The following is a 22,335-nucleotide window of genomic DNA, read 5'->3' as shown; positions in this document are numbered from 1 at the left end:
CACAGTGATGTCACAGTAGAGAGATAATACACACAGTGATGTCACAGTACAGGGATAATACACAGTGATGTTACAGTACAGGGTTAATGAGCACAGTGATGTCACAGTAGAGAGATAATACACACAGTGATGTCACAGTACAGAGATAATACACACAGTGATGTCACAGTACAGAGATAATACACACAGTGATGTCACAGTACAGAGATAATACACACAGTGATGTCACAGTACAGAGATAATACACACAGTGATGTCACAGTACAGAGATAATACACACAGCGATGTCACAGTACAGAGATAATACACACAGTGATGTCACAGTACAGGGATAATGAGCACAGTGATGTCTCAGTAGAGAGATAATACACACAGTGATGTCACAGTACAGGGATGATACACACAGTGATGTTACAGTACAGCGATAATGAGCACAGTGATGTCACAGTAGAGAGATAATACACACAGTGATGTCACAGTACAGTGATAATACACAGTGATGTCACGATACAGTGATAAACACGATGTCACAGTACAGGGATAAAGAGCACAGTGTTGTCACAGTACAGAGATAATACACACAGTGATGTCACAGTACAGAGATAATACACAGTGATGTCACAGTAGAGAGATGATACACACAGTGATGTCACAGTACAGGGATAATACACAGTGATGTTACAGTACAGGGTTAATGAGCACAGTGATGTCACAGTAGAGAGATAATACACACAGTGATGTCACAGTACAGGGATAATGAGCACAGTGATGTCACAGTACAGAGATAATACACACAGTGATGTCACAATACAGAGATAATACACACAATGGTGTCACAGTCAGAGATAATACACAGCGATGTCACAGTACAGAGATAATACACACAGTGATGTCACAGTACAGAGAATACACACAGCGATGTCACAGTACAGAGATAATACACAGCGATGTCACAGTACAGGGATAATACACACAGCGATGTCACAGTACAGGAATAATACACACAGTGATGTCACAGTACAGGGAAAATAAACATGATGTAACAGTACATGGATAATGAGCACACAGTGTTGTCACAGTACAGAGATAATACACACAGTGATGTCACAGTACAGAGATAATACACACAGCGATGTCACAGTACAGAGATAATACAGCGATGTCACAGAACAGAGATAATACACACAGTGATGTCACAGTACAGAGATAATAAACACAGTGATGTCACAGTACAGGGATAATGAGCACAGTGATGTCTCAGAGAGATAATACACACAGTGATGTCACAGTACAGGGATGATACACACAGTGATGTTACAGTACAGCGATAATGAGCACAGTGATGTCACAGTAGAGAGATAATACACACAGTGATGTCACAGTACAGGGATAATACACAGTGATGTTACAGTACAGGGTTAATGAGCACAGTGATGTCACAGTAGAGAGATAATACACACAGTGATGTCACAGTACAGGGATAATGAGCACAGTGATGTCACAGTACAGAGATAATACACACAGTGATGTCACAATACAGAGATAATACACACAATGGTGTCACAGTACAGAGATAATACACAGCGATGTCACAGTACAGAGAATACACAGTGATGTCACAGTACAGAGATAATACACACAGTGATGTCACAGTATAGAGATAATACACACAGCGATGTCACAGTACAGAGATAATACACACAGAGATGTCACAGTACAGAGATAATACACACAGTGATGTCACAGTACAGAGATAATACACACAGTGATGTCACAGTAGAGAGATAATACACACAGTGATGTCACAGTACAGAGATAATACACACAGCGATGTCACAGTACAGAGATAATACAAACAGTGATGTCACAGTACAGGGATAATGAGCACAGTGATGTCTCAGTAGAGAGATAATACACACAGTGATGTCACAGTACAGGGATGATACACAGTGATGTCACGATACAGTGATAAACACGATGTCACAGTACAGGGATAAAGAGCACAGTGTTGTCACAGTACAGAGATAATACACACAGTGATGTCACAGTACAGAGATAATACACAGTGATGTCACAGTAGAGAGATAATACACACAGTGATGTCACAGTACAGGGATAATACACAGTGATGTTACAGTACAGGGTCAATGAGAACAGTGATGTCACAGTAGAGAGATAATACACACAGTGATGTCACAGTACAGGGATAATGAGCACAGTGATGTCACAGTACAGAGATAATACACACAGTGATGTCACAATACAGAGATAATACACACAATGGTGTCACAGTACAGAGATAATACACAGCGATGTCACAGTACAGAGATAATACACACAGTGATGTCACAGTACAGAGATAATACACACAGCGATGTCAGTACAGAGATAATACACAGCGATGTCACAGTACAGAGATAATACACAGTGATGTCACAGTACAGAGATAATACACACAGTGATGTCACAGTACAGAGATAATACACACAGTGATGTCACAGTACAGAGATAATACACACAGCGATGTCACAGTACAGAGATAATACACACAGTGATGTCACAGTACAGAGATAATACACACAGTGATGTCACAGTACAGGGATAATGAGCACAGTGATGTCTCAGTAGAGAGATAATACACACAGTGATGTCACAGTACAGGGATGATACACACAGTGATGTTACAGTACAGCGATAATGACCACAGTGATGTCACAGTAGAGAGAATACACACAGTGATGTCACAGTACAGTGATAATACACACAGTGATGTCACAGTACAGGGATGATACACACAGTGATGTTACAGTACAGCGATAATGAGCACAGTGATGTCACAGTAGAGAGATAATACACACAGTGATGTCACAGTACAGTGATAAACACGATGTCACAGTACAGGGATAAAGAGCACAGTGTTGTCACAGTACAGAGATAATACACACAGTGATGTCACAGTACAGAGATAATACACAGTGATGTCACAGTACAGAGATAATACACACAGTGATGTCACGATACAGGGATAATAAACACGATGTCACAGTACAGGGATAATGAGCAAAGTGATGTCACAGTACAGGAATAATACACACAGTGATATCACAGTACAGGGATATGGACACAGCAACATCACAGTACAGGGATAATACACACAGCGATGTCACAGTACAGGAATAATACACACAGTGATGTCACAGTACAGGGATAATAAACATGATGTAACAGTACATGGATAATGAGCACACAGTGTTGTCACAGTACAGAGATAATACACACAGTGTTGTCACAGTACAGGAATAATACACCCAGTGTTGTTACAGTACAGGGATAATACACCCAGTGTTGTCACAGTACAGGGATAATACACACAGTGATGTCACAGTACAGGAATAATACACACATTGATATCACAGTACAGGGATAATACACACAGTGATGTCACAGTACTGGGATAATACACACAGTGATGTCACAGTACAGAGATAATAAACACAGTGATATCACAGTACAGGGATAATCACAGGGATCTTAATTGTTATTGTGTTTCCTGCAGCCCTTGTTGTATACTCGGACTGCATAGTCTTGTGTAATTGGTGGTTTATCTGCTATGAAATGCTTGTTATATTTATATTGCAAGATAATCATGAACGAGTGTAGTTAACACGGCTTATTTCATGATTTTCTGGTTGTGTAAACAGGCAGACTATCACTTGATGATGCTTGTTCATTTTGTGATATGATCTTCTGTGCAGCACAAAAAAAAAAAAAAGATTGTTCTTTCTGATCATCATCCTGTGTAAACCCGACTCTCACTGACTAGAACTAAGGCAGCCTGTGTGCGTTGAGAGATCTGGTATAGATTGCTCATTGCACACCACTCGCTTTGGTCTGCCTGCGTAAAGAGACATTTAAATGACCGTCAATTGCCAACAGTTGGCTGAACGGCAGTCGTATCAAGTCACTGGTTGGTCCGTGTAAATAGACCTTTTCCCACTATGCCATATAGTTTTGTCATTATATCAGCCCATCTTTTTTTATGAGAACCTACACTAAGTGTGCAGTCTGATGGCCGGACTGAGATCAGAACACAGTGCATGGACCGGCCAGCGGTTCTCCCCACTTGAGTATGACAGCTTCATGTATTTCTATCCTGCTCTCACACTTGGTAGGTAGAGCCACCGGCCAGTCCATGCATTCCGTTCCGATTTTGGTCCATTTTTATACGGCCGTCTGGCTGTGCCCTAATAGACTTTACTCTCCAAGGCATAGGTCAACAAATTTAGGGGACAGGTGGGATCTAGCTCGAATTAAAAACAGCCTGCAACAGAAGGAAGGTGGAGTGGTCAGACAACATGGAGACTGTCAATGACACCCATAGATTGATATAGAGATGGTATGTAGAAGCTGAGCATGGACAGGTAGTCCAGAGGTCGGCTACAAGAGTCAGGCTACTTTCACACATTAGATTTTTTGTACTTTTGTTATCTTTGCAGACAAAAAATAAACTCTACAATAAATTTGACTTTTCACATGTTTGGGGTTCGTACATCCTCCCCACAGAAAAGAAACCTGGAGGCTTGTCTCACTTAGATCTGTAGTGCTGATGAAATTCATCAATGCAAGTCAATGGCCCGAAGAAAATAAAAGAATGGCACGCGGATGGAATCTGTATTTTATTGTAGGAGAACCTAAAAAAACTTTTTTCCCCAAACAACAAAAATGGAGGCTACAAAGATTGTAAATAAATTTCACACTGACCAAAGATGGGTCCAGCACACGGAAAAAAAAAACATGGACAGTTTTTCATGCATGAGAAAGGAAAAAAAAAAACTATGCAAATTTTCTTTTCAAAGAGGAAGAGGACTTGAACTCTAGTGTCACCTATTGGAATTATCAATCTAAAAAGTCAATATCAACCCTTTTGACATAACTTAGGATATAAGCCAAACAAGAATCTCAATTTTCAGATGTGTTTCTGGGGTATTGCCCCTCCTCAGTGCAAAGCATAAGATCTGATTTGTCTGTATCAGAGGTCTCTGATTGGGGCTTAAGGGGTAACATTTCTCCTTAGAGAGTAACATAACAGGGTAAGGAGACTTATAGGCTGTGCAGTGATCTTCATTGCATTGCCTATAAGTCTCCTTACACTGCCATGTTACTCTTCCAAGGAGAACCCCTTAGACTAAAGATAAAACTGACGTGAAACCAGCCTCAGGCTGATGCAGGCGTACTATCAGGGGCCGAGTATGTGGTACCTTAGGGGCTAATTTATAGAAGGTAGTCAGATCAGCTATGGAGTCAAAAATAGTTGTCAAGCAAGTTGGGAATGTGGTATCATAACGAGTGAAGAAGAAAAGTAAAATGAGGCCGATGTGTTGATTTTTAAAAAAAAAAATGGCACCTGGATCTCTAATTTGGGCATCTTATTGTATGTGGTGGAAAGGTGCCAGGAGTTGCGCCGAGGCGCTCTTTGTCACACATGAGTTAGTGGGCTCACGAGATATGTTCCTAGTAAATTATCAGTTGATTATGATGTTTGCGTAACTTCCCCATCTTTCGATCGAAGTGTGCGCCACATTTGCCAAAACATTCCTGATCAGACCAGGCGCATGTGACAGGTTCTTCTGAAGGACACGTGGCCCAGGCCCACAAGATGCACAAACGTTCTCAAACTTCCCTTTTTGTTAATTTTTCGGATTCACTGTAGCCTCACATCCAGAATGTAATTACAGGTTACATCAGGGGATTCCCATAAACCACACGTGAATGGGAACCTGACAGGCGCTGATGTGATACAGACACATGGTCCTCTGCCAAGGTGATCGCCGGCCTTACTATCCATGAAGGGGCTAACCGCATGGAGCTCCCAGGCCCGTCCATTCACAGGTCATGCTTTTTAGTTGCATTCCGGTTCTCGGCACGGAGAACTGCTTCGTGTTAATTGGTGTTACATCATTCCGCACCATCCTCTTATACGGGGGCTTGGACTTCATTATAACACTCATCCATCATGTTGGGTGTTTTTCACAGTAGAAAATCAGATATTTCTGTAATGTAATATTTGTACCATAAAATCAGAAAAAGTCATAAAAAACGGAGACATTATCATCAAAAACAAGACTAGGGGCTGTCATCCCCCTATCCCGGACCCCTGAAAAAGCAAATCTGCTCTTTTCTCCTCTTTAATTGGCCGAGCCAATTAACCCATTTATGGTTGGTCTGGTTGATCTGTTATTTGTGTTTGTTTCTTTTAAGCTTAATGTGACGTTAAAAAAAGTAAAAAAAAACAAAAAAAACAAACCATAAGCAATTCTCACCTCCGCTGATTATTCCAATGTTTCGATGCTTCTTGGTCCTGTATTTGGACACAGGAAATGCCTGCTCAGCCAATCGCTAGTGATTGGCTGGGAAATATGGTTTTATGGTGGTGGTGTTTGTTTTCTAAACACTGAGTGTAAATATGGACAAAGTCAAGTAGTACTCACCCTTCCCTGGTCCAGCGTTGTCTCTCCGTGCTGCTCTCTGAATACTGGCTGCAGTGGTGACATCCAGACTACAGCGCAGATCACTTCTGCAGCCACTCGCTGAGCTCATGTGGCTCTTCTGATGTAGATGGCATGAGGAGCTGAGCTCATGATTGGCTGCAGCGGTGATATGCAGTGTACTATGATATCACTGCTGCGGCCAAAACGCAGCAGCAGAGTCGACTCTAAACCCGAGTAGGATGAGTACTATCTGATTTTATTATTACACATTATTAACAAACTATATTATTTTATTCTGGCCAAAAGTCTTTTAGTGGAAAACCCCTTTAAGGCCTCTTTAATACCCATTTTAAAAAGATTTATTGATGATAATTATTACAACAAAAAAAAAACAAACAAAACTTTTCTCGGTGTCCAATTAAAGAATATGGCCATTATAGATGGTGGTTCCCATCCCCATCTCAGATTACTCTTCCTTTCCCCCACAGTAAACCAGAGCAGAGGCCTGTCCACGAATCCCTGAGTACTACGATGACTGACTGCAGTAACAGATTTCATATGTGAGACGCATCCCGATCATTTGCTTGTCACCCGGCTTTATTTGGAAAAGGCACATAATTAAAAATGCCCTAATGAAGCCTTTCCATTAGGATTGTCTGATCCTCTGAAATGGGTTCTCAAGTTTTATACAAAAAAAAAAAAATCTGAGAGGTAGATGTGATTTTTCCGGAGCAGACAATGCTCTGTGAGCTCAACACCTCAGCAGCAGCTGCACTAATCGGTGCAGACAATGCTTTGTAAGCTGAACACATCAGCAACTGCACTAATTTAGGAAAACAATGCTCTGTGAGCACAACACATCAGCAGCAGCTGCAATAATCAGCTCAGGCAATGTTCTTTGAGATCAACACATCAGCAGCTGCACTAATTTAGGAAAACAATGCTCTGTGAGCACAACACAGCAGCAGCTGCAAAAATCAGCTCAGACAATGTTCTTTGAGATCAACACATCAGCAACTGCACTAATTTAGGAAAACAATGCTCTGTGAGCACAACACATAATATATAATAATAAATTTTATTTTTATAGCACCGACATATTCCGCAGCACTTTACATTTCAGAGGGGATTTGTACAGACAATAGACATTACAGCATAACAATAATCACATACAGTAGATTATAACAAATACCAAGAGGAGTGAGGGCCCTGCTCGCAAGCTTACAGTCTATGAGGAAAGAGGGAGACACGAAAGGTGGGTGGTAACAGTTGCTCTGATTGTATGGACCAGCCATAATGTTAAGTGTGTAACAGTACAGACACAGAGGGCTAATGGATGCATAAAGCATGTGGGAACATGATGCTGGGAACCTGGTTATGGTAAAACTTTTGGCTCTGCCACACAGGGATAGGTTAGGTTAATGTGTTGAGGCGATAGGCCAGTCTGAATAAATGCGTTTTCAGGACACGCTTAAAATTGTGGGGATTGGGGACTAATCGTATTGACCTGGGAACACATCAGCAGCAGCTGCAATAATCAGCTCAGACAATGTTCTTTGAGATCAACACATCAGCAACTGCACTAATTTAGGAAAACAATGCTCTGTGAGCACAACACAGCAGCAGCTGCAATAATCAGCTCAGACAATGTTCTTTGAGATCAACACATCAGCAGCTGCACTAATTTAGGCAAACAATGCTCTGTGAACACAACACATCAGTTGCTTCACTAATCACTGCAGGCAATGATCTGTGAGCTGAACACATCATCAGCAGCTGCACTAATTTAGGCAAACAATGCTCTGTGAGCACAACACATCAGCAGCAGCTACAATAATCAGCTCAGACAATATTCTTTGAGATCAACACATCAGCAGCTTCACTAATCACTGCAGGCAATAATCTGTGAGCGGAACACAGCAGCAGCTCTGCTAATTGATGCAGACCATGCTCTGTGAGGGCAACACATAAGCAGCTGCACTAATAGGTTGACAATGCTCTGTGAGCTCAGCACATCAGCAGCAGCTACACTAATTGGTGCAGACTGCTGTGTGAGCTCAACACATCAGCAGCTGCACTATTCGGTGGAGGCAGTGTTCTGTGAGCTGAACACATCAGCAGCAGCTCTGTTATTTAGTGCAGACAATGCTCTGTGAGCTCAACACAGCAGCGGCTGCACCAATCACTAACTTGCCACAATGTTTGGAATCTGGGATGTTTAGCTCACAGAGCGTTGTCTATACCGGGTACAATTGCATCCACTTCTCAGCTGAGAGCAGAACTAGTTATGTACCGGATTACTGCCTCTGAATGGAGCTAGGAGCGTTATCGTTCATTGACAGCAAGCAGAGTTCCTAAATAATGGTCAGAAATTAAAACCTAAACTGTTTTAGAACTTAACGTTTTAAAATCAAGTAAGTCATCTTCTGTTCTCTGAGCATTGAGCCCCTTCCGCTGTAGTTACCGTAGATATGTTGTGTCTCTCGTGTAGGACGATTACCCTGATGTTCTCCAATGGATTAAATCAAGGAGGAACAAAAATGGATTGATAAAATCTAGCAAGATGTCTCTGAAAATCTGCGAGTCCCCGCAACACGACATGGACGTCACTCCATCTCTAGCTCCTCTCATCACCGGAGAAGAAAGCTTCGAGTCTGAGGACTTCCACCTGGACAGATATCGGGAGAATCTCCAAACCGAGAAGCTTGGAAAAGCCGTACTGTTCTCAGAAGTCACCACCTCTACGTTCAACCTTCTTGATGGGTAAGTGCAACCTGAAGATCTAATTCTTTCTTGTACAGTGAACGACCAAATCCATAAATCCCATTCACTGCAACTTGCTTAGAAAAACAAACAAACCATTCTTTTCTCACCCGTCCCAGGTCCGGGGCTGAGTCTCCCTGTATCTGTTATTGTCTGCAGCGCTGATGTCATGTCGCAGTCACTGAGCGCAAGTTGACGGTGTGAGTTGCTCCGAGACGCTGAACTCTAACAGACACCAGAGCGGAATCTCTGTGTTGAACCCGGGGAGGGTGAACAAAGGACATATTTTTTTTTTTAAAACAAACTGCAGCAGGATGACAGGGGTTATCTTAAAAAGGCCTACTTGTTTTGACAACCCTGTTTTACCGGATATAAACTTAGGTGCAGCTGATAACTTGGAGACACATTCACGTGATGCCATTTTATGGGTGTTATTTAGAGTTGAGCTAAAGATTCGTAGGACCATGGTCTGCCGGTCACATCGGTAGTCCATGGCTGCCGGATCGGAGCCATACTAAACTTGTGCTTGCCGGCATTCCCAGTGCCTCTTCTGATTAGTTAGCCCAGTTACAAGGACCTGCTAGTCAGTAGTAGCACTATGGATGTCGGAAGGAAGGAGGAAGCTCTCAAGCCCTTGTCCAGTGACCGTGGCCTTGGAACATGGCCATTAGACCAGGGTTCTGCAAATGTCTAGCGTTATTGGTTGGAAAATCACTCTTGGCTGTCGCTGCTGTCTGGTTAAGAGACGGGGTGTCCTCATGGGGGGGGACTCTACTCTGTTATCTCAGTGTTCCCTTTATATTTCATGATTATTGACCTCCCAACTGCTTAATTGCAATATGTCCAACCCTTGAATGAGATTTCCAATGTGACCTAAGATGTTAAACCAGAGTCTACTACATCTGTCAGGTGTTTCAGATTTCTTGACTTTTAGGTCACTCGTTCACCGAGTGATCGGCTGCTGATGGAGGTCTACTGATTCTCCTTGTGTCCTCCATACTTCATGGTCAACCAAGCAACTCACAGCTGAGATCTTCTGCTTTAGGTCCTCATACAAAAAATGTTGGTTTTGTGATCGGGACTCGTCCACTCTTCCAGTCACTGCTTTAGGCGGGACGTATGGACAGATCCCGGGATGTATGGACAGATCCCGGTGTTTGTCTTTGTTATCTCGGCGTATGCTGCGGAACATTACACACATTAGTAATGATATTTGTGCGCAAAGCGTCTTCTATCACTGAAATTTTTTGACTGATTTTCAAGGAGGCGAGATTCATGGGATAATGGATTAGTTCGAGCGGCGTATCCCTGCAGGGATGAGATTCGGCGTGAAACGTTCTCTCTTCCTTTCTCATCTTTTTGTTGACTTGAATACTGTTGAGAAATTTTAGTGTTTTCTTTGGATACTGTTTGGAGTAAAGGAGAGGCGATGATGGTAAAGCGTTGACTTTCTGATTTACACATTTATTTGACTTATTTTATAGTAATTCCCAGTCTGGATGAGATTTCTCTTACCGTATTCCTGACTATAGGGGGCACTATTATTGGAAAAAGACCTTGTTGTTCAGAGCGGACGTCGCAGTGTACATTATCCAGTCCGGTGTGAGAGTGAAAACACCCAATAGGCCCAATTTTTTACTCCTGCAGTAGACAATCTGCTGCAAGAAGTGTTTGGTATATGCCAAACCGAACGTGCCTGTTCGAAGGGATAGCTGTTGCTCGGTATTTATGATAAGTGTATGGGCAACTTTTACTTTGGCACATTTCTGTCCATTACTAGAACTGGTCAACGATATATCAAGAGGATCGGCTCTAGTTTGAAGGCACAGGAAAGAACAATCATTAATGCAATATTTCTGTCCCAATGCAGTCTTCTCTTTTCCAGAGAGACATCCAGCTGACAATCAGATGATGACTGATCATTATTACATTAGGTTTAGCCCCATACAGTCCCCATACAGTCCTCTATTTCCCCGGAGAGACATCTTGACGATGATCAGGCTATCAGCTGATGAATGATGATACAATAATTTTGTCCCCATACAGTCCTCATATAGCCCTCTATTTCCCCGGATAGACTTCCTGTCGACAATCATGCTATCGGCTGTTGAATGATAAATAATACAATAATTTTGTCCCCATACAGTCCTCTATTTTCCCATAGAGAAGTCCTGTCGATTATCATGCTATCAGCTGATGAATGATAGTTAATGCAATAATTCTGTCCCCATACAGTCCTCTATTTCACCGGAGAGACATCCTGCCGACGATCATGCTATCAGCTCATGAATGTTCAATAATTCTGTCCTCATACAGTCCTCTATTTTCCCGGAGAGACATCCTGCCGACAATCATGCGATCAGCTGACGATTGATCGTTTGCTCGTTCCTTTATGTTTGCTTTTATTCTGAACTTTCATGATATCTAGCGCAATCTCTCGTTGCCGTCTCTTGCCTGAGGACATATCTTAGAAAAAAGTCTGTGTAGACTGGAGAAGAACTCTTTTGTCAAACCCCCTAAAGTACCCCAACTAAGAACAGCAGTGCTTTCTTTGGTGACCAACTATGGATGATCCTGGTATGATTAAAATAGTCTAATTTGTATAGTATTTCCGCAAATTTGTGGATTCTGGCATATCTAAATTTTGGGGGGTAATTCAGCTGTTTGGGTCGAAGAGGTACGCGCGTCATGGCTTTAAAACGCGCATCGAGACCTTGCCGACAAAGGTAGAGAAGTAGACTGGAGCAAAGCGGGTGCATTAGATAGCCGGCGGGAAAAAGTCGTTTTTTAAGCACTTCCTGGTCCATCCGTACATTATACTTACCAATCAGCTCTCAATTTGTAAAGAAGATATAAATGGTCCAAGATTTTTTTTTTTTTAATTTTAATATCGAGATTGAGTGCCCCCATAATATAGTCATCATAGGTGCAGCCAGGCCACTTTGAGATCATAACTTTTCTGCCTTTCCTCCCCTCCGTGTATTCTTTCCACAGCGCTAATGAGGACACTTAGAAGCCTATGCAGATCCTGACCGCAGAACAAGTCAAATCCTGCCAACAATAATACAACATATATATATATTAATATGTAAAACATCAACAAAGACCATCTGGAGATCTAATGAATAATCAAGGGATTCCAAATTAAACTATAGATTTTTTTTTTTTCCTCCCTAGCTCTGAATCTTTAGGACAACACTGTCAAATTCAATTTAGTCAGTCCGGGCCTAGAATCCATTTTTCAAACTTTCTATGACAGGACTAATCGCTTCCACCTGTTGTTTGACTCAGAGCCTTGACTGGCATCTTACCAGTCGGGGTGGAAACATATACACACCGACTCTTATTAGACTCCGGCTGTTTCTCTACTGTGAGCTCATTCAGCCATTAAATTAATTCCATCCCGTTTTTTTTTTTCTTTTTTTGCTGTTTTTTTTTTTTTTTGTACTTCTGTATATATTGTATAGATTTATGTGTAGGTAGATGGTAGATAGATTTGTGTTGGCTTCGATTTCGAGAGTGGAACTATAAGTGTCGGCAAAGTACCAGAAAACTATCTCTTCTTTCTTTGGCGGGGCTTTGCAGTTTGACACATCATTACGAGCGGTCACTAAACCGATGACTAACTCGAACATGACACGTTCCTAATTGCTTCATGTGCCTGAAAGCCGCACTTTGTCATTGTCTCGATCCTAACATTTATGGAGCACGAGGAGATGAAAGCCTCAATAGTGGAGGAATGTGGCCGGTAAGAATGGCTGGACCACTTAGTGCTACATTATATCGAGTGGACAGATATTTTTTTAACTTCTTATCTGTTTGGAAAAAAAAAATATATAGGATATATACCTGTGTGTGTGTGAAAAATGAGAAAAAAATATACCGTGTGTTTCAGATTATAAGGCGCACTTTTTTCTGGGGGAAAATGGGGGGTGCGTCTTATAATGCGGATATAGTTTACCAGCTGCGGTGGAGCAGGTCCCAGGGTCGCGGCTGGAGGAGGAAAGAGTGGAGTGTTGCTGCAGGCCGCAGGGTCGGTGAGGGGGTGTTCGGATGTGCAGTGCGCCGCTGCAGGTGCCCAGTGCTGCTGCGGGTGTCTGATGCTGCTGCGGGGGATCTGCCGACATTTTGTGAAAGGCCAGAGCCTCCGCAGTTTCATGGTTTCCTATGTGGTGGACTTCGGGAAAATGGCCGCCGGGGGCGCAGTGCATGCGCAGATGGAGATCTCGGCAGGTGAGATCTCAGCGTGGCTCAATAGAGCAGCCTAAAGGCACTCCCCTGAGGAACGTGTGAACCATATCTCTCTTAGTAAAGGCCATAAAAATTATCAGTAAATAAAAAGGGCCATATCTCTTGAACCGTATGGAGGATTTAACCAAAAATAATAATCGGGAGCAGAGGGAATGAAATAAATGCAAAAACTGGCCACTCTAGATCTGATGATAGGTCCTCTTTAAGTATACTGTCCACCTGCATATGAAAAAACAACAAGTACAGTTAGGTCCATATATATTTGGACAGAGACAACATTTTTCTAATTTTGGTTCCAGACATTACCACAATGAATTTTAAACAAAACAATTCAGATGCAGTTGAAGTTCAGACTTTCAGCTTTCATTTGAGGGTATCCACATTAACATTGGATGAAGGGTTTAGGAGTTTCAGCTCCTTAACATGTGCCACCCTGTTAATAAAGGGACCAAAAGTAATTGGACAATTGACTCCAAGGCCATTTCATGGACAGGTGTGGGCAATCCCTTCGTTATGTCATTCTCAGTTGAGCAGATAAAAGGCCTGGAGTTTATATGAGGTGTGGTGCTTGCATTTGGAAGGTTTTGCTGTGAAGGGAACACTGCAGTCAAAGGAGCTCTCCATGCAGGTGAAACAAGCCATCCTTAAGCTGCAAAAACAGAAAAAACCCATCCGAGAAATTGCTACAACATTAGGAGTGGCAAAATCTACAGTTTGGTACATCCTGAGAAAGAAAGAAAGCACTGGTGAACTCATCAATGCCAAAAGACCTGGGCGCCCACGGAAGACAACAGTGGTGGATGATCGCAGAACAATCTCCATGGTGAAGAGAAACACAACAGCCAACCAAGTGACCAACACTCTCCAGGAGGTAGGCGTATCAATATCCAAATCTACCATAAAGAGAAGACGGCATGAAAGTACATACAGAGGGGTCACTGCACGGTGCAAGCCACTCATAAGCATCAAGAATCAAAAGGCTAGACTGGACTTTGCTAAAAAACATCTAAAAAAGCCAGCACAGTTCTGGAAGAACATTCTTTGGACAGATGAAACCAAGATCAACCTCTACCAGAATGATGGAAAGAGAAAAGTATGGCAAAGGCGTGGTACAGCTCATGATCCAAAGCATACCACATCATCTGTAAAACACGGCGGAGGCGGTGTGATGGCTTGGGCATGCATGGCTGCCAGTGGCACTGGGTCACTAGTGTTTATTGATGATGTGACACAGGACAGAAGCAGCCGAATGAATTCTGAGGTATTCAGAGCCATACTGTGTGCTGAGATCCAGCCAAATGCAGCCAAACTGATTGGTCGTCGTTTCATACTACAGATGGACAATGACCCAAAACATAAAGCCAAAGCAACCCAGGAGTTTATTAAAGCAAAGAAGTGGAATATTCTTGAATGGCCAAGTCAGTCACCTGATCTCAACCCAATTGAGCATGCATTTCACTTTTTAACCCCTTCACCCCCAAGGGTGGTTTGCACGTTCATGACCGGGCCAATTTTTACAATTCTGACCACTGTACCTTTATGAGGTCATAACTCTGGAACGCTTCCATTGATCCCGGTGATTCTGACATTGTTTTCTCGTGACATATTGTACTTCATGTTAGTGGTAAAATTTCATTCAAATAACTTGCGTTTATTTGTGAAAAAAATGGAAATTTGGCAAAAATTTTGAAAATTTCGCAATTTTCCAACTTTGAATTTTTATGCCCTTAAATCACAGAGATACTGCACACAAAAAACTTGATAAGTAACATTTCCCACATGTTTACTTTACATCAGCACAATTTTGGAACCAAAATTTTTTTTTGTTAGGAAGTTATAAGGGTTAAAAGTTGACCATCGATTTCCCATTTTTACAACACCATTTTATTTTTAGGACCACATCACATTTGAAGCCACTTTGTGGGGTCTATATGATAGAAAATACCCAAAAGTGACACCATTCTAAAAACTGAACCCCTTAAGGTGCTCAAAACCACATTCAAGATGTTTATTAACCCATTAGGTGCGTCACAGGAATTTTTTTGAATATTTAAAAAGAAATGAACATCTAACTTTTTTTCACAAAAAAAATACTTCAGGTTCAATTTTTTTTATTTTACCAAGGGTAACAGGAGAAATTGGACTGCAAAATTTATTGTGCAATTTGTCCTGAGTACGCTGATACCTGATTTGTGGGGGGGAACGACTGTTTCGGCGCGTGGCAGAGCTCAGAATGGAAGGAGCGCCGTTTGACTTTTTCAATGCAAAATTGGCTGGAATTCAGATCGGACGCCATGTCACGTTTGGAGAGTCCATGATGTACCTAAACAGTGGAAACCCCCTACAAGTGACCCCATTTTGGAAACTAGACCCCCCCCAAGGAACTTATCTAGATATGTGGTGAGAACTTTGAGCCCACAAGGGCTTTACAGAAGTTTATAACGTACAGCGGTACAATTAAAAAATCATATTTTTTCCACAAAAAATGATCTTTTCACCCCAATTTTTATTTTCCCAAGGGTAACAGGACCCTAAAAGTTATTGTGCAATTTGTCCTGAGTACGCTGATACCCCACATGTGGGGGTAAACCACTATTTGGGCGCATGGCAGAGCTCGGAAGGGAAGCAGCGCCATTTGACGTTTTTGGCTGGAATTGAGATCGGACACCATGTCGCGTTTGGAAAACCCCTGATGTACCAAAACAGTGGAAACCCCCACAAATGACACCATTTTGGAAACTAGACCCCCTAAGGAACTTATCTAGATGTGTGGTGAGAACTTTGAACCCCCATGGGCTTCACAGAAGTCACCATTTTTTTATTTTCCCAAGGGTACCAGGAGAAATTGGACCCCAAAAGTTGTTGTCCAATTTGTCCTGAGTATGCTGATACCCCATATGTTGGAGAAAACTACTGTATGGGCACACGTCGGGGCTCGGAAGGGAAGTAGTGACGTTTTGGAATGCAGACTTTGATGAAATGGTCTGTGGGTGTCATGTTGCCTTTGGAGAGCCGCTAATGTACCTAAACAGTGGAAACCCCCCACAAATGACACCATTTTGTAAACTAGACCCCCCAAGGAACTTATCTAGATGTGTGGTGAGCACTTTGAACCCCCCAGTGCTTCACAGAAGTTTATAACGCCCGGGCGTGAAAATAAAAAATTTGTATTTTTTCCACAAACATGATCTTTTAGTCACCATTTTTTATTTTCCCAAGGGTACCAGGAGAAATTGGACCCCAAAAGTTGTTGTCCAATTTGTCCTGAGTATGCTGATACCCCATATGTGGGAGAAAACTACTGTATGGGTACACGTCGGGGCTCGGAAGGGAAGTAGTGACGTTTTGGAATGCAGACTTTGATGGAATGGTCTGCGGGTGTCATGTTGCCTTTGGACATAGTGTCGGGTGTCAGCTGTGATAATCAGCTGACACCCGGCCGCGATCAGCGGCGCTCACCACGTGGGCGCCGCTGATCGCGGTAGACGTACTATCCCGTCCACGGTCATACGGGCCCGGGTACCGTGGACGGGATGGTACGTCGGATGTCAGGAAGGGGTTAAAGACTAAACTTCAGACAGAAAGGCCCAAAAACAAACAGCAACTGAAAACCACCACAGTGAAGGCCTGGCAGAGAATCAAAAAGGAGGAAACACAGCGTCTGGTGATGTCCATGAGTTCAAGACTTCAGGCAGTGATTGCCAAAAAAGGGTTTTGAACCAAGTACTAGAAATGAACATTTTATTTACAATTATTTAATCTGTCCAATTACTTTTGGTCCCTTTAAAAACAGGGTGGCACATGTTAAGGAGCTGAAACTCCTAAACCCTTCATCCAGTGTTAATGTGGATACCCTCAAATGAAAGCTGAAAGGATGCAGAACATTGGATAAATTTTACTCAGGTATTCTAGTAGTTGTAAAATGTGAAAAAGTTTGACACATTAGTTATAAGAGATTCCCTAAATATCAAAAACATCTACAGACACCAAGTCAATCACACAATATTATATAGTTCCACTTTCTACCAAAAATGTGGCCATAGATTCTATACCAGATAAAAAATATTCTTGTAAATTCACATATCAGCTGATAAGAACGCAGAGATACTCACATTTGTAGCTTTTGGAGAACAGTATGTGAAATCTCTGCTTGTAATGTAACTGGGTAGTTTCTTCAGTCTTCCTTGGGGGCGTGTACTGTCACTCCTTCCTTCCAAAAGCTACCAATCACAGTTCAGCAGCTGTTCTAGCAGTGTCTCAATTTCAGATGCTGCCGAGCTGTGATTGGAAGTGTCTGGGAGGGGAGGGGTGAAAGCGCACGCCCACAGAACAGACTCTGAAGGACGCCCAAGCAAAGATTTCACATACTGCGCTCCAGGAGAAACAAATGTGAATATCTCTGCAATGGAGCAATGCAGCTCAAAAAGAAAAAGAGCAGCAGAATCAGGGGAACGCGGGGATTTTTACAAGGCATCTAACTACATTTTTTTTGAGCAAGAGACAAGTCCTCTCTAAGGCTAGTTTCACACTTGCTTTTTTTTGCAGCGCGTTTTTCCCGCAAAAAAAGCATTGAAAAAACGCATACATAAGCATACAACTGCTGCGTTTTTTTCAAGCATTTTTATGAGCATGCATGAAAAAAACGCAGCGTTTTTATGCGTTTGTATGCGTTTTTAGCGCGTTTTTACCGCGTTTGCGTTTTTTTCCAACATTTTTAGGTGGCCCCTCACACTACCCAAACCATGACTTTACTAACCCTAACCCTGACCCTAACCCTAACCCTAACCCTGACCCTAACCCTTAACCAAATCATACTTAACCCTAACCCAAACCCTAAACCCTAACTAACCCTAACCCTAACCCTGACCCTAACCCTGACCCTAACCCTAACCCTGACCCTAACTCTAACCCTGACCCTAACCCTAACCCTGACCCTAACCCTTAACAAAACCATACTTAACCCTGACCCTAACCCTGACCCTAACCCTTAACCAAACCATACTTAACCCTAATCCTGACCCTAACCCTAACCCTAACCCTTAACAAAACCATACTTAACCCTAATCCTGACCCTAACCCTGACCCTAATCCTTAACAAAACCATACTTGACCCTAACCCTAACCCTAACCCTGACCCTAACCCTGACCCTAACCCTAACCCTGACCCTAACCCTTAACAAAACCATACTTAACCCTAATCCTGACCCTAACCCTGACCCTAATCCTTAACAAAACCATACTTAACCCTAATCCTGACCCTAACCCTAACCCTGACCCTAACCCTGACCCTAACCCTTAACAAAACCATACTTAACCCTAATCCTGACCCTAACCCTGACCCTGACCATAACCCTAACCCTAAACCCCCTTAACTAACCCTAACTCTAACCCAAACCCCTAAATTCCATGGTTTAAAAAAAAAAACGCATATGCAAAAAAACGCATACATGAGCATGCCAGTGCGCACATATGCGCATCCATAGGCTATAATGGCCATTTTTAGAGCAAAACGTGCGCATATGTGCGCATGCGCTTTTTTGCAGGGCCTAAAAATGCAACATGCTGCGTCTGGAAAATCCCAACGCACACCCCAAAAAAACGCAGCGCATGAAAATCGCATACATGCGCTGACCAGTGCGCAGGTATGCGCACCCATGTTAAATATAGGGGAAAAAACGCATGCGCAGGTGTGCGTTTTTTTCCAGCGCTAAAAAACGCAAATGTGAAACCAGCCTAAGTTACTTACTTAACCATATGAGCAATCAAGGAGATGCAGACAATCCCTGTGATGTTGTGGCTATTGTATGATTTGTATTATAATGTTCAAAAAGGGCTTTGTTGCACTACATACATTTATAAATACAAAGCCTATATTTTTTTTATGCCTGATTGTATCATAAAATGACTTTTTAAAAAAAATTTTGTACTCGTTTTCTAAAATATATTTTGTATACTTTCAGTGTGTTTATGTGCAACTTTACGCTCACTGCAGCTCACTTCTCAGCTTTGTTGCACAGCCTAGGACAGATTAGCAGAGTCATAACGTGACCATATAAAGGAATGCAATTTTAATCCTGCAGCTCTTGTGTCAGGTCAGATTTGTTGCACAGACTGGAACACAATGAGCAGAGTTATCACTTGGACTTTAAAGGCGAGGGATTTAATGTCATCTTTTCAGAATACAGTAAGGCAGGATAGTAACACTGTATACACAGAAAAGTTTTCTATTCAGTTTCCCAGTTACCCCTGGTCTATGGGCGAGAAACTCCACGTCACCCCCTATATAGCGACTGTAATTTTCCTTAATCATTGACTGACTCCTGTTTATTTCGGCTGCCATAAAGCACCCCGACCACCCCTGCTAAACTGTCATAGGAGGAAGTGCGTGCCTTCTATTTGTAAAGGTTAAAACTAAAAAAAATGAACAAAAAAATATTTATTTTTCTACAGATGTAAATCTAACTTCTAAGGCTAAAATTCTAAACATGTCACAATCGACTTGTTATGTGTACCACATATGTGTCAGCGTATTAGGTCCTGAAATCGGGCCATGAAAATCTTTCGAGTCTACAGTCTGATCCTAGTAGTTATTATTCTGAAAGGGACCTTAAAAAAATCCCTAAAAAAATACACAGTGCAGAATTAAAAAGTCCATAAAATTGGTAGACTGGGCCGAATAATGGGGAATTTATAGGTTTCTTGTTTTTTTTTTTCTTAATAAACGATTTGTCATAAAATGAAAAAAATATTGTAAACTATAAAGAAAATAAAATTCTGAAAACAAAAATTTTTTTAATAAAAGTTAAATTTAGGAAATATCACATTGGGGACGGGTTGTCCCTTAATATGCAGACACACCTATGTTTTGGCACCAAGATCTGCAGGTGTGGACGAGCCGCGGCCTATTTTTTTGGGTCTTGTAATGTATTCATAATCCGGTGTGTGGAATTGTGGGATGAATGCTTTTGCTTCATTTCTGGGCTTTGAAAAAATCGTGAAAAGTGAGAACACTGGTACAAGTACAACTGGCAGGACCTAAAACTTAGCGCCTGGGGGCTGACTGCATAAGTAATGCCCTCAGAATACACCCCTTAACGGCTGTACTGACGGCAAAGCTTCTCTGTTTGTGTGCCTATAAGAACTAGGGGCATGTATCGCTGTACAACGCTTAGGGGGTTAACTTAAATGGGCGTACAGCCTAGATAGCTGTCAATCAAGTGCTCATTTGGATGACTTATTTATCCAGACTCCCCCATATACATGATTGATCGCGTTGGTAAAGTGCATATGTTTATGTAGGGAGAGTGGAGGAAGCCCCTTCATGCCCCTCTGGTGGTGGCTTATCCCCTGCGAGTAGAGTCAGTGGGAATTGACTCACAGGACTCTGTACATCGGCTGTGTTGGTGATCTGAGACCGCAGGACGGGAGCCATGAGAACTTCCTTCTGACATCCGCGGCTGCTGTTTTGACTAGCCGGCCTGGCGTGATGTCACATGCGCGTCACGCCTCAATCATGACATCACTCCAGGTTGGCTAGTCAGAAGAAGAGCAGCTGATGCCAAGAGGAAGGAAGCGATTCACAGGGCTCCTGTCCACTGACGTGGCCATAGCACCAAATCCTGTAAAGTGATTCGCACTATCTCCACTTATGAGAACAAAGGGATTGGGCATTGTAACTCAAAGAGCCCGATCCTTCTCTCTCCTAACATCACCTAGGAGAGTAAGGATGCCTTTGGAAGTCATCCAAGAGAGTCGGGAGGCCTTAAGAGGTCATCTAGTAGAGTCAGGAGGCCTTTGGAAGTCATCTAGGAGAGTCAGGAGGCCTTAGGAGGTCATCTAGGAGAGTCGGGAGCCCTTAGGAGGTCATTTAGGAGAGTCAGGAAGCCTTCGGAAGTCAGCTAGGAGAGTCAGGATGCCTTAGGAGGTAATCTAGGAGAGTCAGGAGGCCTTCGGAAGTCATCTAGGAGAGTCGGGAGGCCTTAGGAGGTCAGTTAGGAGAGTCAGGAGGCCTTCGGAAGTCTTCTAGGAGAGTCAGGAGGCCTTAGGAGGTAATCTAGGAGAGTCAGGAGGCCTTCGGAAGTCATCTAGGAGAGTTGGGAGCCCTTAGGAGGTCATTTAGGAGAGTCAGGAGGCCTTCGGAAGTCATCTAGGAGAGTCGGGAGCCCTTAGGCGGTCATTTAGGAGAGTCAGGAGGCCTTCGGAAGTCATCTAGGAGAGTCAGGAGGCCTTAGGAGGTTATCTAGGAGAGTCAGGAGGCCTTCGGAAGTCATCTAGAAGAGTCAGAAGGCCTTAGGAGGTCATCTAGGAGAGTCTGGAGGTAATCTAGGCGAGTCAAGAGACACACATTAGATAGTTGACTGGTGATATGATGCACGTATGACTCTAATTCCTGCACATCCTTCCTCGATGATTTTTTAGATTTATTAACCGGTACTCCTAAAAAGCTGTGTGACAAAATACCGGGACTTGTAGTCTTTTTGGTAACTAGACAGATTTTTGAGTTGAAATTAGTAGTTTCATATCTAAACTAAAAAGAAAAACAGCTGAAAGACGGACTCTGACATCACAAATGGCGGCCACATGGCTGTCGCCAGCTTTTCAAAATGTTCTTAATTTAAAGAGGACCCATCACTAGGTCAGAACTGGACATTTTTTCCTCTTATTTTATACCTGTTGCTCCCCTAACTTTTCCGGATTTTTTTTTTATTCCCTCTGTTTTTCCCTTAAGTATTTAATTTTTTAAAGTTTTTTTTTTTTTTTTTTCAAATCCTCCATACAGTTCCAGAGATACGGGCCCTCTTGCTTTGTGCTTATTTTTATGGTCTTTACTAAA

At 42.4% G+C, this 22,335-nt stretch overlaps 1 protein-coding gene across 6 annotated transcripts in view; it reads left to right on the top strand.

Annotated features, from left to right (window-relative positions):
* The window catches only part of HLCS (holocarboxylase synthetase), a 166,917-nt gene that overhangs the window by 71,756 nt on the left and 72,826 nt on the right, over positions 1-22,335 (top strand). For all 6 annotated transcript variants that reach the window (XM_073584661.1, XM_073584656.1, XM_073584658.1 and 3 more), the window contains one exon: positions 8,980-9,251. In XM_073584661.1, coding sequence (XP_073440762.1) covers positions 8,980-9,251 — 272 coding nt within the window. The remainder of the gene's footprint in view (positions 1-8,979; positions 9,252-22,335) is intronic.

This window comes from Dendrobates tinctorius, unplaced genomic scaffold (assembly GCF_039654945.1).
Source record: "Dendrobates tinctorius isolate UK_male_01 unplaced genomic scaffold, ASM3965494v1 ptg000084l, whole genome shotgun sequence".
Lineage (NCBI taxonomy): Eukaryota > Metazoa > Chordata > Amphibia > Anura > Dendrobatidae > Dendrobates > Dendrobates tinctorius.
This window is presented reverse-complemented; position numbering and strand designations above follow the sequence as displayed.